Raw genomic sequence first — 16,135 nt, 5'->3', positions numbered from 1 at the left:
CCTATTAATTGAACCCAGGTCTTCTGGAAGAACAGTCAGTGCTTCTAACTACTGAGCCACCTCTCCAGCTTCAAGATATCCTGTTGAAATTGAGCTGCCAGATGTAGTAGTCATGGGACCTAAGCTATGCGCACTGCTCGCTTGCCATTGCTTTTAAATGTCCAAATCTGGGATCAGTGGTATGGATCACCGGGCAAAGGTGTTTGCCATCAATCCCTGAGTTTAATCCCCAGGACCACCAGGGTGGAAGGAGCAATTGGATTCCCAGAAGTTGTCCTCTGACAGCACACGCCCACGTTTAGATGCATGCACAAACAGTAAATAATGTGATGCAATTAAAAAACATCTAATGTTCAGGTCCCCTGTGGGCAGCTGTCACTGCAGGGATGGAACACTGGCTGCTGGTGTAGTGCTCTCTTCAGGGGAGAGAAAGAAGAAGTTGCTCTGGTTGCCAAGCAACCCTTAATAGCCTAGCTCTGTAGATGAGTCACAGGGAATGAGACAGAACAGAGGTAGTGGGGGAGGGGCAGCTCCCTATTCTCCGGGGAGGGGGGGGTGGCTTTCTGGACTAGGGGAAGCCTGTAGAGCCTTCATTTTATTTTCTAATGGTTGCCATTTGTCATTTCACCATCTGTTTGCATAAATTAGGTTGTTAGTTGTTGGGATGGGTTGGGGAGCAGGGACTTTTTTGTTTCGTTTTTGTTTTGAGACAAGGTTTCTCTGTGTAGCTCTGGCTTTCCCTGAACTTGCTATATAGACCACACTGGCCTTGAACTCAGAGATGCACCTGCCTCTGCTTCCAGAGTTCAGGGGTTAAAGGCGTGCGCCTGGCGGGGTCATGAACTTCTCAGGGAACCCACACATTCAAAGTTATTTTAAATGTTTAGGTATCATGGTTTATTCTCTCTCTCCTTTCCTTCCTTCATTCCTCCTGTTGATTCAAGGTAGACACACTATGCTCAAAACCGTCCTGGAGGAGGTCATTAATAGTCTTTGGGATGTAAAGAGATTCTATAATTAAGTAAGTCAGTGTGCCAGCGTAGATGGCGGGAGGACTTTGGCAGTTGATGGGTGCTGGAAGAGGAGAATTGGTTTTCTTTAAGGATATGGCCCCTGGTAGGCTGCCTGCACTGGAGTGGATGTGAGCAGCACTCATTAGACTCAAGAAGAGACACAAAGTTGGCAAGTGGGTGCAGTGGAGGGTGGCCTGGAAAGAGGTGGCTCGGGCAGAGAGGATGAATACAATCGAAGTACATAGTATACATGTTTAAGACTGTCAGAGAATAAGTTAGGTATGTTTTGAAGTAGTTTCTTACATTAAATTCTTAAATATGCCCTTTTCCCCCTAGGTAGAAGCTTCACTTATAAGGTTTCTAGTGTTTGGTTCGAAGTTGCTGTTACTATCTGTAATTATTTTCCTGAGTCTAAAGTTGCACGGAAAATGCAATGAATGTCCTTTACTGACTGGCCAGACAGAGACAAATATTCTAAGAGACAAGTGCCTTTGAGCCATTTCTGAAAGTAATTCCCTCTGTTTCCAAACAACTCGGTCTTCGACAGTAGCCTCACTTAGTTCAAGTTGGACTTACTTAGCTCTATTTATTTGTCTTTTGATGGGCCTGGGTTGCTGCACCCTTGTCTGGAATATCATTGCAGTGACTATGAGCTCCACACATAGCTGCAAAGTCCTACTTTCAATCCTTTGGTTATCTCAGTTTCATTTCTTTTGCTGTGATAAAAAAAAAATACCAACAAAGAGGTGACCTAAGGAAGGAAAGGGCTCACTTGAATTATGATTCCACGTCGCAGTTCACATTTAAGGGGAATTCGAGGTGGGCATTTGCAACATCACATTGGCAGTCAAGAGCCGTAAGAGAATAAATATAGACCTTTGCTTAGATGCTTGCTTTCAGTTGCTCTTTTTCTTTTCTCTGTTCATAATCCCTATGGCTAAGGAATGGTGCCACCCACAATGGGCTGGATTTTTCTATGCCAATTAAAAATCAACATAGTCTCCCACAGACATGGCCACAGGTCGACATATCTAGGTAATTCCTCATTAAGACTCTTCATCTAGGTTATTCTAAGTTGTGTCAAGTTGACAGTTACAATGAACCAGTACAGTGGTGTAAATCAAATGCGTGATTGCTGAACCATTTGGAAATTCTGTGATTTACTTACGTCAGTCCCTGTCAAAATTAATATTCTGCAATGTATAAAGTCACAGCCTACCCACAGTGCAGGAGTCCAGTTCTCCAAGTCATATCAGTGTTGGTTTTTTCTGGCTTATGGATAAACTAGTCCTGGCTAGTTTTTATCAACGTGACCCAAGTCAGGGCCAACTGGGAAGAGGGAACTTTAACTGAGAAAATGCCTCCACTGTACCTACCTGGGGGTAAGTGAGTGGGGGCATTTTCTTCATTAATGATTGATGTGGAAAGGCCCACCTCCCTGTGGGAGAAGCCATCCCTGAGCAAGACATGAAAAACAATCCACCAAGCAGCTTTCCTCTGTGGTCTCTGCTTCAGTTCCTGCCTCCAGGTTCCTGTTCTGTTTGAGTTTTTTGTTTTTTTTGTTTTTTTTTTTTTGTATTTTACATTTTTATTTTTTTATTTTTTTAAAATTTATTTAATACTTAATAATAATTCTTTGGTTTCCGGGCAAACATCCCCCTTCCCCTCCCCTTCCTTATGGGTGTTCCCCTCCTAACCCTCCCCCCATTGCCGCCCTCCCCCCAACAGTCTAGTTCACTGGGGGTTCAGTCTTAGCAGGACCCAGGGCTTCCCCTTCCACTGGTGCTCTTACTAGGATATTCATTGCTACCTATGAGGTCAGAGTCCAGGGTCAGTCCATGTATATAGTCTTTAGGTAGTGGCTTAGTCCCTGGAAGCTCTGGTTGCTTGGCATTGTTGTACATATGGGGTCTCGAGCCCCTTCAAGCTCTTCCAGTTCTTTCTCTGATTCCTTCAACGGGGGTCCTATTCTCAGTTCAGTGGTTTGCTGCTGGCATTCGCCTCTGTATTTGCTGTATTCTGGCTGTGTCTCTCAGGAGCGATCTACATCCGGCTCCTGTCAGTCTGCACTTCTTTGCTTCATCCATCTTGTCTAATTGGGTGGCTGTATATGTATGGGCCACATGTGGGGCAGGCTCTGAAGGGGTGTTCCTTCAGTCTCTGTTTTAATCTTTGCCTCTCTCTTCCCTGCCAAGGGTATTCTTGTTCCCCTTTTAGAGAAGGAGTGAAGCATTCACATTTTGATCATCCGACTTGAGTTTCATTTGTTCTAGGCATCTAGGGTAATTCAAGCATTTGGGCTAATAGCCACTTATCAGTGAGTGCATACCATGTATGTCTTTCTGTGATTGGGTTAGCTCACTCAGGATGATATTCCATTTGCCTACGAATTTCATAAAGCCGTTGTTTTTGATAGCTGAGTAATATTCCATTGTGTAGATGTACCACATTTTCTGTATCCATTCCTCTGTTGAAGGGCATCTGGGTTCTTTCCAGCTTCTGGCTATTATAAATAAGGCTGCGATGAACATAGTGGAGCACGTGTCTTTTTTATATGTTGGGGCATCTTTTGGGTATATGCCCAAGAGAGGTATAGCTGGATCCTCAGGCAGTTCAATGTCCAATTTTCTGAGGAACCTCCAGACTGATTTCCAGAATGGTTGTACCAGTTTGCAATCCCACCAACAATGGAGGAGTGTTCCTCTTTCTCCGCATCCTCGCCAGCATCTGCTGTCACCTGAGTTTTTGATCTTAGCCATTCTCACTGGTGTGAGGTGAAATCTCAGGGTTGTTTTGATTTGCATTTCCCTTATGACTAAAGATGTTGAACATTTCTTTAGGTGTTTCTCAGCCATTCAGCATTCCTCAGCTGTGAATTCTTTGTTTAGCTCTGAACTCCATTTTTTAATAGGGTTATTTGTCTCCCTGCGGTCTAACTTCTTGAGTTCTTTGTATATTTTGGATATAAGGCCTCTATCTGTTGTAGGATTGGTAAAGATATTTTCCCAATCTGTTGGTTGCTGTTTTGTCCTAACCACAGTGTCCTTTGCCTTACAGAAGCTTTGCAGTTTTATGAGATCCCATTTGTCGATTCTTGATCTTAGAGCATAAGCCATTGGTGTTTTGTTCAGGAAATTTTTTCCAGTGCCCATGTGTTCCAGATGCTTCCCTAGTTTTTCTTCTATTAGTTTGAGTGTATCAGGTTTGATGTGGAGGTCCTTGATCCACTTGGACTTAAGCTTTGTACAGGGTGATAAGGATCGATCGATCTGCATTCTTCTACATGTTGACTTCCAGTTGAACCAGCACCATTTGCTGAAAATGCTATCTTTTTTCCATTGGATGGTTTTGGCTCCTTTGTCAAAAATCAAGTGACCATAGGTGTGTGGGTTCATTTCTGGGTCTTCAATTCTATTCCATTGGTCTATCTGTCTGTCTCTGTACCAATACCATGCAGTTTTTATCACTATTGCTCTGTAATACTGCTTGAGTTCAGGGATAGTAAGATCTGCGCCGCTCTTTCCGGGAGCCTCCGTGCACCAGGGTTCCAGATGGCGTTTGGTGTTTTCCTCTGGCGTCTGGATGTGTGCAGAGTGCAGTCTATTCTGGTTTCCCAGGCGTGTCTGCCTCTCTGTAGGTTTAGTTCTCCCTCCCACGGGATTTGGGTGCAGAGAACTGTTTATCCTATCTGTTTCCTTCAGGTTCCGGCGGTGTCTCAGGTGCAGGGGTCCTGCCGCTCCTGGGCCCTCCCCTACGGGAACCCAGAGGCCTTATACAGTTTCCTCTTGGGCCAGGGATGTGGGCAGGGGTGGGCAGTGTTGGTGGTCTCCTCCGCTCTGCAGCCTCAGGCGTGCCCACCTGACCAGGCGGTGAGGTCTCTCTCCCACGGGGTTTGGGAGCAGAGAGCTGCTGCGGGCCGGGATCCGAGGGTGTGGGACTTCCCTCTGTTTGAGTTTTGTCCTGATTTCCCTCAGTGACGAACTGTGATTTGATTATTTAAGCCAAATAACAAATCCTTTTCTGCCCAGGTTGGTTTTGGTCGGTTTTTTATATCATCAATAGTACTTACTAACCATGTTAGGGTGCACGTGGTAGTTTCTTCTATCTTCCTTTTGTGAGTGTGAGGGTGCTTATGTCTGTGGGCCCACAGAAATCAGAGTCCATGTTGAGTATCCTACTTGATCACTCACCATCCCATTCCTTCAAGAGAGAGACTTTCATGAAATTGGAGCTAATCTGTGGCCAGCAATCCTCAGCTATCCTTCTGCCTCTGCTCACCATAGCTATTAGCGTGGGTGTTGGGAGTTTGAACTCCAGTTTTGTGCTTGTACAACTGTAGTGATAGAATTTTACGACCCTCTTGACCCTCACACATACTCCTATAAGAAACATCATTGAAATTCATGTATTCATCAAGGTGGGCTTTGGTGATATTCTTAATTTGATCTGTTATTGTGTCTTAGTTAGGGTTTTACTGCTGTGAACAGATACCATGACCAAGGCAACACTTATAAGAACAGCATTTAATTGGGGCTGCTTAGAGGTTCAGAGTTTCAGGAACATGGCAGCATCTAGGCAGGCATAGTGTAGGAGGAGCTGAGAATTCTACATCTTCATCTGAAAGCTGCTATCAGAATACTGGCTTCCAGGCAGCTAGGATTAGGGCATGAAAGTCTACTCCCACAGTGACACACCTACTTCAAGAAGAAATAATGCCACATTCTGGACCAAGCTTATACAAACCATCACATATTGGTTTCCTATCTGGGGTGAGAAGACATTTGTTTACCAGGAAGAGTGTCAAACTCTAGAAGAATTTTAATGCAACAGCACAGCTGCTCTGGCAGTGGATCACTTCCAAAGACCCTCCAGGTTTGTGTTATTTGAGCTGCCCACAAGGTGATGAATCAGAGAATTTGACAGAATGAGTCAGAGATAGTATGCACCTAACTCTCATGAGAACAGACAAGAAAGAGAGGCAACTTAAGAAAGCAGTGGAGAGGTGGGGTGGAGAGAGAGAGAGAGAGAGAGAGAGAGAGAGAGAGAGAGAGAGAGAGAAGGAAAGGAAGTTTTATAAGGACAGTTTTACAGAGACAGGTTGCAGGTGAAGACAGAATGAGTCAGAGAAGGAGGAGTCCGAAGATTAAATTGCCAGAGTTGGTGTGAGGCCAAGCAGAGCAATTCAGTGAGAAGTGGAGAGAAGCCGCTTGGAGAGGAGTTTGAGCCCGAACAGCTGAGTTGAACTAGCCAGTCAGAGTTCAGAAATAACTAGAAAGGGTGGTCCTATTCAGCGGTAAGCCTCCGAGACGATTGCATCAGGCGAGTAGCAGAGTCTCCTGTGTATTTTAACAGCTGCTGTACTCCAAGTTGGAGGTGGCAATACCCAGCCTATAGGGAATAGCTACGGTACCTCCTGACGTGACATTGCTGGTTCATGTGGAATTTTTATTTTCAATACTGTGAGAAACAGACAAATTGTTTACCATGGCAGCTGCATCCTTTACACTACTTCCAAACATGAACGAGTAATGGATGTGAGGCTGGAGGTATGAATGTACTTGGGAACATCTGTGCTGCAAACTGAAACAAGCAAGACGCTAGCATTTCCTATGAATCTTGCTGCAACAGAGGGAAAGGAAGTACTGACATGTGCTATAAGAAGGATTAACCTTGAAAACATACAAGGGGGAAAGGTGCCAACCACAGAGGCGACACACTGTGTGCTCCATTTGTAGATCATACCCACACTCTAGGTCAACCCATAAAGCAAAAAGATGAGGGATTGTGGGGAGAGCTCAGTTGGTAAGGCTTTGTTTTGAGAGTACTAGGACTTGAGCTCCAAGAACCTATGAGGTGGCTCAGTAGATAGAGTACTTGCCACACAAGCATGAGGACTGATGGGTTTCAGGAATCACCACAGAAACTATACGAACATTGATCTCAGTTAAGCAAAAATAATTTATTGAACAAACACCGTAATACTGGTAAATCCAGGGACATAGCTCAGAATTATTTGAACTATGACCACAGATATCTTTTTTCTGTCAGCTTATAAAGGAAAAACCTGTGAAAACCACAATGAGCTGATATACAGGTGCAGAAAGTGCTGTCTGGTGGTCAGCTCTGACTCAAGGTAATTTAGACGTAACAGTTCATAGTGACCTTTGTTTTGATGGGTCCTACATAAAGCTTTGTGGAATTTCTTAAGATTAGCAAACCTCATACAGAACACTCAGAACATACAAGACAAAACAGGATATGTGGTCAGCATGTCCTTGCTCTGAGCCAAGTCACCTCTCTCTCTCTCTCTCTCTCTCTCTCTCTCTCTCTCTCTGTGTGTGTGTGTGTGTGTGTGTGTGTGTGTTAGTGATGGAGGGAGGGAGGGAGGGAGGGAGAGAGAGAGAGAGAGAGAGAGAGAGAGAGAGAGAGAGAGAGAGAAACAAGAATCAGAGTTCAGATCCCAGAACCCATATAAATGCCATGTGGCCATATAATTTCAGCCTTGGAAGGCAAACACACAGGATTTCCCAGAGAAATCTGGCATTGGGTGAGCCCTGGGTTTGATCGAACAATCCTGCATCAATGAACAAGGTGGGAAAGTGATTATGGCAGATTCCTTACATTAACCTAGGGTTTCCATATACACATGCACAGATATGTGCATCTCCCCACATGTGCCCATATACATGCAAACACACACACACACACACACACACACACACACACACACACACACACACACACCATATATATTGAAATGGAAAAAAACAAGAAGAGTGGAACAATCAAGTTTGTTCCAAGTGCAGAATGGCACTCAGAGTCCACAGAATCATTTGCAAATAAGAGAAGGCCAGTGATGGTGGCTCACAGGTCACAGCATGGACTCAAAGCACAAAAAAAAATTCATGCAGTGGTCAAAGACCAAATTTTATTGTTTCATAAACAAAGTGGGAATGATTCCTTACAGATAATCAATCACTTGGCTTATGGTATGTCTTATGTACAGCTATGGATACACAGAACACTGAGAATAGACGAAGAAGATGAGATTCCTGCATTCAAACAGGGCTATTGTCTCTTGGGTTGTCTGAAGACACAAAGCAGAACATGAAAATGTTGGATCTTTGATTTTTCCAAGGGTCTAGAACAGGACTCGTGTATAAAATGTGTTGATCAATGCAGGAGTCAGCTCTTTGGGAATCATAAAGTCATATAAGATAAAATGGATATGAAATATGGAGCTGGGTGATGGTGGTGGCGCATGCCTTTAATTCCAGTACTTGGGAGAGAGAGGAACGCAGATCCTTGTCAGTTCAAGGTGAGACCGGTCTATAGAGTGAATTCCAGGACAGCCAGGCCTACACCTTGCCTTGAAAAATCAATCAATCAATCAACAAATCAACCAATCAATCAATCCAACCAACCAACCAGTCAATCAATCAATCAATCAATCAAATGAAATATGGAATTGGGTCCAGAGAGATAAGGATGGAGGATGTTAGAGGGGAGACACTGGGAGGGTAAGAGAGAGCGGAAGCTGTGGTTGGGATGTAATATATGAAAGAAGAATAAATAAAAAAACCCAAAACCAGACAAAGCAAACAAACAAGTAAACACAAAAAAGAGGGCACTGTTTTTGCAGAAAACCAGAGTTGAGTCCCCAACACCCATGTGGGTCAGTTCAATGGCCTTTAACTCCCCCTGCAGGGCATCTGACACTCTCTCTGGCTTTGAAGGCACTGCACTCATGTGCATGTATTCCTCAAACATATTTAAATAAAAATAAATCAAAACATGAAATATAGAACTAGGAGAAGGGAGGCAGAGATAGAGAAACAGAGCAGGCTAACCATACATTCAGAGTAAGATTCTAGAACAGAAAGAGGAAAAATAAAAACAGGAAAGTTGAACAAACTGTGTAGCTTTTTGTAAAATGGTTGCTTTCTGCTTTCTAATTCTTTGTCTTTATAATAATTTATATGCTTTAGTTATGGGTTCTACTTGGGTCCCTCATTTATCTGTCTCCTAACATTATCTGGTCTCTGGCTGGTTTAACTCTCACCAACTGTCTTCAAAGTCTGATAGCTCAATTCACTTTCATCTGTCTCTTAGCTTCACTCTTCAGAATCTCTCTTGTTTTGTCTTGTGTTGTCTTGTCTTGCTTTGTCTTGTCTTCCCCTCCCTCCACTTCCACCCCCCTTCCCTTCCCTCCCTTCTCAAGCTCTACTCAAACTTTTTTCTTCCTGTATCAACTGCCTCTCTGACCCTACTCTTCAGTCTCCTGGATACTACTACTACTACTACTACTACTACTACTACTACTACTACTACTAGTACTAGTACTACTACTACTACTACTACTACTACTACTACTACTACTACTGCTGCTGCTGCTGCTGCTACGCCTCTCTCCAATTCCTTTATTGCTTCCTAACTCTCAGCTTCTGCTGGCTGGCTTTTATATTCACTCCTGTTTCCAGATGTCCAAGAGTCAACTGTCACTGAAGAACATCGAGTCATTTAAAGGACTAGGCACATAAAATATTTATGTTATAGATAGAGTAAAACAAACTCAGGGAGATGCAAAGACAGAGCAAGTCAGGGGTGAAGAGAGAAGACGCTGAGGAAGAGATGGGACTATGGTGACGGGGGACCAGTAGACATTTTGATAGAAATAATGACAGAGAAATACTTGGGGAGATAAGCCAGACACCCAGAGATAAGAGAGGAGAAAAATTAGAGTTGAGAGATGCTTAAGATCTGAGAAGACAGAGGAGAAAGGAAGCAGGGACAGCATGGTGCCTCTGATGGCCAGAGTTTGATTCCCAGGACCATACAGTGGAAGGAAAAAATAATTCTTTTTTTAAATGTATGAGTGCCCTGTCTGCATGTACACCTACATACCAGAAAAGGGCATCAGATTCCTTTATAGATGGAATGAGTCACCATACAGTTGCTGAGAATTGGACTCAGGAACTCTGGAAGATCAGCCAGTGCTCTTAACTGCTGAGCCATCTCACCAGCTCCTAGAAAGAACCGATTCTTACAAGTTGCCCAATACTACTCAAAGATAAGTGGACAAAGAAATAAATAATGTAAAGACGAAAGAGAGGAAACAAAAGAGAGATGGAGAAAAAGGATAAAATAGAGAGAAATCTTCCTAGCTTTTCTCTCAGGTGACCTTCATTCTCATATGTAGAAAAGGTAGATGAGGCCTGTGGGGACATGGGGCCAAGATAAACTCACTAAAACCTCATTACTGATGGCCAATAATGGATTCTTGTGGGAGTGAAATGTGGTCCCAATGTCCTGACCCAGGGAGAGAGCAAAGTGGGGAGTCTTGTAATTGCTCCCCCAGTCCCTCTGTGTCAGAGCTCTCTACGGATCTGGGTAGTCTGGATAATTTGCTATTTTTCCTGCTTCTGAGCCCAGGAGCCTCATGCATACTGTGCATTCTTAGAGGTGGGAAGGATCTATCTACTCCATGATGGGGATGTGTGGCCATGGAGCAAGTCTGAGTGAGGAATTGGACAAAGAATCCATGTGGTAAAGGAGGAGGTGAGGAGTTTTTGTGAGGTGAGTTTGTTGAGGTTCCAGATTCTTGAGTGAGACCCACAGGAAGTCAGTAAGATGTTCTGTGATTCAGAGAACCCTCTGTACAAAGCAATGCACATAGAAATGTTTTTGGGTGATTTATTCTCTCTCCATCTTTCTTCTATCATAGTCTTGACCAAATATCTACTAGGTATGTTTGCAGGTATCTCTCATGATTGACATCCAGGTACCTGTGGTTTCAGTGAGTTTGTAACCACTGGAAGACTGAATATTTGTATATTTCAGGTCCAGCCATGGTCTTTCTTCTAAGTTATGTGCTCATTTAGGATGCTTGTTAGGCCATCCTAGTCTAGGGATCCCACAAGGGCCTAAGGGATGTAATAAATATGAAGAATCTTGCATACCTCTGTTCCTTGCACTTGGCGGGCTGATGTAGTAGGAAATCAAGTTTGAGTCTAGCCTGAGATACATAGTGACTTTCAGGCTGACCTTAGCTACACAGCAAAGCCCTAGTCTCCAAAAGCCAATGAGGAGCAAAAGGAGTAAGTCCCCAAAAGAAAACTCCCTTCTGTAAAAGGAGTGTGAGTTTGCAGTCAAAGGCTTAGGAAAATTTGAAAGTTGCTTATCCAACTGTACGTATGGTACTTCCTTAGAGCCAACATCCACATTCCCACTGAGAGTAGAATCCAGAAGTTAATCAGAATATGTCACCCTGTGATTGACAAGCATAATAGCAGTCCCATGACGCTTGGCAGGACCTTGGCTAGAATCAGTTCTCATCTTTCCTTCACTCAGCACACACATTGGCCCCCTTAGCCCAGGCATGCAAACCCACACTGTATGACCCGGACTCTGACTTCTTTTGTTTATCTATGATCTCCTGACTTTAATGCCATCATGAATGACACCTTTCTAATGGATCTGTGTGAACTAACACACTCCTCAAACAAGCTTGTAAGTGATGTGCAGAGATTGCATTTACAAATTAAGAAATAGAAATAGAAATAGATGTGAAGTCATTTTTCCTTTAGGATATGGTTAGAATCAGTAGAGAGCAAACTGGGTGCAGAGATTGCCCCACCTCTGCCACTCTTTCCCCATCCTTTCAACCAGTGACCTTTGGATACTTCATCAGAAGACCTTGAGGCCAGTCTGGGATGTTTCTGTGAAGGAGTTTTGGAGGGTGGGAGATTGTTGTGGTCTCCCTGAGGTAGGCCCTCTTTGGAGAGAAACAGGCCAGATTTTCCCATGAGCACTTTGCTTTCTTTTTGTTTGTCTAATCTGGACCCAGCAGCAGAGAGTTAGAGCTGACCCAGAGGTTTTATGTGCAGCCGTTTCTTACAATGGATCTACCCAGCCACTGGTACTGAAGAGAGAGAGTGAGGATTAAGACAAGGAGAGAGGGGGAATGGAGGATGGTGAGAGATGAAGGGGAGAGGAGAAGAGGAAGAAGAGGGTGAGGAGTAGGGGAGCAGATGAGGGAGAGAGAGAAGGGACCATCAGAGGCAGAACCACTGGTGGGAACAGAAACTCTGAGAATTGTGAGGAAGCATAAGTAAGTGGAAGAAGGAAGGGCAGGAGAGGAAAAGAGAGCAAAAGGCACAAGAGGTGACTGGACGGGGTGGTGAGGAAAAGGCAGAGAGACAGGGAAAGTTAAAAAGAGAAAATGGAGGGAGGTTGAAGGGAGAAAGGAGAGAAGGAAGAAGAGTAGAAAGAAGGAGAGGGATGGAGGGAAATGAAAGACAGGAATTGGGGGTGAGCAATGTTTGTGACAGGTTGGCATGCTTTGTGAGAAGCCAGGAAGAAATGTTGGTGGGGGGGAGGGAAAGGCAACTCTAAGAGGGGAGGGAAGATAAGAACAGGGAGGAGAGAGGGGAGGGGGAATGGAAGAGAGGGAGAGCGGTGGGATAGTGGAGGGGAGTGGGAGGAGAGGGAAGGAGGAGAGGACAAGGTGTGCCTCTGACTTGTCTATGTCATGGAACCTTTGTAGAGAAGTTTCTTTCTAGCAAAATTGAGAAGGGCCTCTTGTGATTGGACATCTTGTGATTTAATCTTGGACTACAAGCACAACCTTGGACCTTAGGAATGATGGCTACTGAGTGGAAGGATGGCTGGTGAAGCAGGGGAGAAGAGAAAGGAGAGGGGCAGCAGAAGGTGGTGTTAGAAGGCTTGGTGTGTGGACCACCCTGGGCTTATGTTGACTGTGTGTGGGGTTACTGGCCCTAGAGCAGGCTAGATCTTACAACCCCTAACACAACCTCCTCCCCACACCCGCAAGGGGCATGCCCCACTATGTAAGTTTGGTATATTTTTGAGCTGAAGGACGGAATGAGAAATGATGAGTTAGGGTTAGAGGTAGAGGGTAGACTTAGAGTTGGGGTCCTGGGGTCTTATGAGGATTTAGCCAAAAACAGCCTGAATGAACCTGGATGTGAATTATTGTGTTAGATGGTGATGTGGTGCTAGGGAGACATAGAGAGAAAATGGAAGGGGGGGTTAGGGAATAAGAAATGGAAACAGTGAGGAGAGGAGAAGAAGAGAGGATGGAGGAGAGGAAAGAGGACGGATACAGAAGGAGAAACAGAGGAGAGAGATTGGAAGGAGTGAGGGAGGGGAGAGAGAGGAATGAGGATGATGAAAAGGAAGAGGTGGGCAGAGAAAAGGGAGGAGGATGAAAGGAAGCAGGAGAAGAAGGGGAGGAGGGATGGGGGAGTTGAGAAAGCTTGGGAGGAGAAAGAAGGGGAAATGAGGGAGAGAGGGAGAAGAAAGGGAAGGGAGAGGAAGAGAGGCAGAGAAGAGAGGGGCAGAGAGAGATTCTTCTACAAAACAATATGGAAAATCCATTTTAATTAATTTATTTATTCTCCCCTCTCTCTGTCTCTCTGTCTCTCTGTCTCTCTCTCTTTGTGTGTGTGTGTGTGTGTGTGTGTGTGTGTGTGTGTGTGTGTGTGTTATGTGGAGGTTGGAATTGGTGGTCTCTTTTTCTTGTGTGTGTGTCAAAGATAAAGCTCAGCTCATTAGGCTTTTGTCCAAAACCTTAGTTTTAGGAGGGAAAAATTCAGAATCAGAAACGTTTTTTCAATATAATGTAGTAGTATGCTTCTTTCAACATAAATGCAAATGGCTGAGAACTTGTAAGTTATTATAAACAGAAAGGGATTGGGGGTGGTGGTTGTGGTAAGCAAGATATAACTTGTGTGTGTGTGTGTGTGTGTGTGTGTGTGTGTGTCCCTGTCCAAAGAGGGGATGGTGGGAGAGGAGGGGGGACAGGGATGTCAAAAGAAGAGTGAGGAAGGAGAATGCTGGGAAGAGAGACTAAGGGAGAAGAGGCTGGGTCTTTCCATCCCTTAAAGTCTCAGCCAAGACTGACTGCAGTGACTCTATTTGTCTCTGTCTCCAGGATGTGCCCAGGAACCCTCAATGATTCAGGAACCACGGAGTTCCTACTGCTGGGACTGTGGGCCCCACCTTTCTTGCGCCCTCTGCTGTGGGCTTCACTTCTTCTGGCCTACCTCACCACCGTGCTCGGTAATGGTGCCCTAGTGGGACTAATAGCCCTAGACAGACGACTGCACCGGCCCATGTATCGCCTGCTGACCCACCTGGCCCTGCTAGACACCGCCTATGTGAGTACCACGCTGCCGCAGGCTCTGGCACATATGACCATGCGTCGTGCCCGCCTCTCCCTGGTGGGTTGTGGCACGCAGCTGTACGTGGGCATCTCCCTGGGCAGCTGCGAGGCCATCCTCTTGGCTGCGATGGCCCTGGACCGCTGCCTGGCTGTGTGCAGACCTCTGCATTATGCGACCCTGGTGACTGCACCCCGCTGCGCGGCGCTGGCTGGAGCATCCTGGACACTGGGTTTTGCACTCTCTGTGCCCAATGCGGTGGCCACACTGCGCCTGCCCTTCTGTCCTGAGAGGCCAGCGGTGGACCATTTTTTCTGCGAGCTGCCTGCGGTGCTGAGGACAGCGTGTACAGACACCACAGCCAACTACAGGCTGGTCTATGGCCTGGGCGTGCCCATCCTCCTGGTACCCTTGGTCCTCATCCTAGCCTCCTATGCCTGGATTCTGGCTGCTGTGAGCAAGTTGCCTTCTGCTGGGAGTCGCCGCAAAGCATTGTCCACCTGCAGCTCACACTTGGCCGTGGTGGGGCTCTTCTATGGCACGGTGAGTGCCATGTACCTGCGGCCCAAAGCCTCTAGTCAGCTTCCTGCTAGACACCACAAACTGGTGGCAGTTTTCTATTTGGTAGTCACACCTGTCCTCAATCCACTCATCTACAGCCTTCGAAACCATGAGGTCCACATGGCAGCCCGTTATGCCCTGGCCCGGCTGCGGGGGCTGCGCACTGTGTTGCACTAAGCCACTTCTGCGGGGACAGGATTTTCCCTCAGTCTGGTCAGTTCAAATTCCGTGGAGGTATCTTTCTAGTTTATTTTTAAGTTTTTTGAGAGAGGATCTTAGTACAGCCCTAGCTAGCCTGGAACTCATTAGATAGACCAGGCTCGACTCAGACTCACACAGATCCACTTGCCTCTTCCTCCTGAGTGCTGGGATTAAACGGATACGTCACTACATAAAGATTTCTTTGAAAAAAAAATCTTAATATAATATCTTTATTGAAGTTTTGATAATTTTTCAGACTGTATTTTGGTCAAATCTGTTGCCCAATCCTGTTGCCCAATCCCTAAGTCCTCCAAGATCCACCCTGACCCACTCCCCTCGGAGTTCAGTTTGTGGTCCCTAGATACTCATGGGTGTGGGGCCCGTTAAAGCAGGGCTGACTTACCGGTGCATGCCAGACAAACACTCTATTTAGATGTGAGCTACATCCCCAGGCCTGCTGGGACTTTCAAATGAAGAATTAGATGGTAAATACTTTCAGAGTTGCTGGGGCTACTCCACCTCTGTGACGGGGGGGGGTGGTGGTGAGGCAGGGAGAGGGAAAGGGAACAGATAAAGCAAGAAAGGAACTTGGAACTGCACCCAGAAAACTATTAGTGGACATTGGTGTCTGGATATTACAGAATATCCATGTATCAAAAAATCTGTAGTGAGGACAGTCGGAGAGACTGGAGGGAGGGAAAGAAATGGGAGAAGCAGTGCAATTCTATTTGAAGTAAAAATGTATAAAAATTTGAAAGAAAGAATTTATTTTACACATATGCATGTGTGCCCGAGTGAATGTGTGCATAGCATGTGCGCGCAACGTGCATGCGGTGTCCAAGGAATCCGAAAGGAGCTGGATCTCCTGGAACCGAAGTTACAGATGATTTGGAGCACCATGTAGGTTCTGGGATTCGAACCCAGGTCCTCTGGTAAGAGTAGCAGCACCCTAACTGCCGAGCCATCTCTCCACCCCTTACTCTTTTACTTTCTAAATTACTTGGAAAATGTAAAAATAATTTGAAGATAGCAAGGGCATGTTTTAGCAGCCCTGATATCAGCAAAAAGCAAACTCAACAGCCTCAGAAACCCAAAGGTGGCGGGGCCAGGCCTGCTATCTCAGCACTAGGCAGGCAGAGGCCGGAGGACTGAAAATTCATTGTTCACTATGACGAC

The 16,135-nt window shown here is 45.4% G+C and overlaps 1 protein-coding gene across 1 annotated transcript; it reads left to right on the top strand.

Annotated features, from left to right (window-relative positions):
• The first annotated feature begins 13,969 nt into the window (after positions 1–13,969).
• Or2bd2 (olfactory receptor family 2 subfamily BD member 2) lies at positions 13,970–14,935 on the top strand. Its single transcript, XM_087606532.1, has one exon. The coding sequence runs from the start codon at positions 13,970–13,972 to the stop codon at positions 14,933–14,935; it is 966 nt and encodes a 321-aa protein (XP_087462658.1).
• Positions 14,936–16,135: the final 1,200 nt, after the last annotated feature.

The sequence above is a fragment of the Rattus norvegicus genome, chromosome 1, assembly GCF_021556685.1.
Source record: "Rattus norvegicus strain SHRSP/BbbUtx chromosome 1, alternate assembly SHRSP_T2T, whole genome shotgun sequence".
Lineage (NCBI taxonomy): Eukaryota > Metazoa > Chordata > Mammalia > Rodentia > Muridae > Rattus > Rattus norvegicus.
The sequence above is the reverse complement of the archived record's forward strand: the minus strand, read 5'-3'. Positions and strand labels throughout refer to the sequence as shown.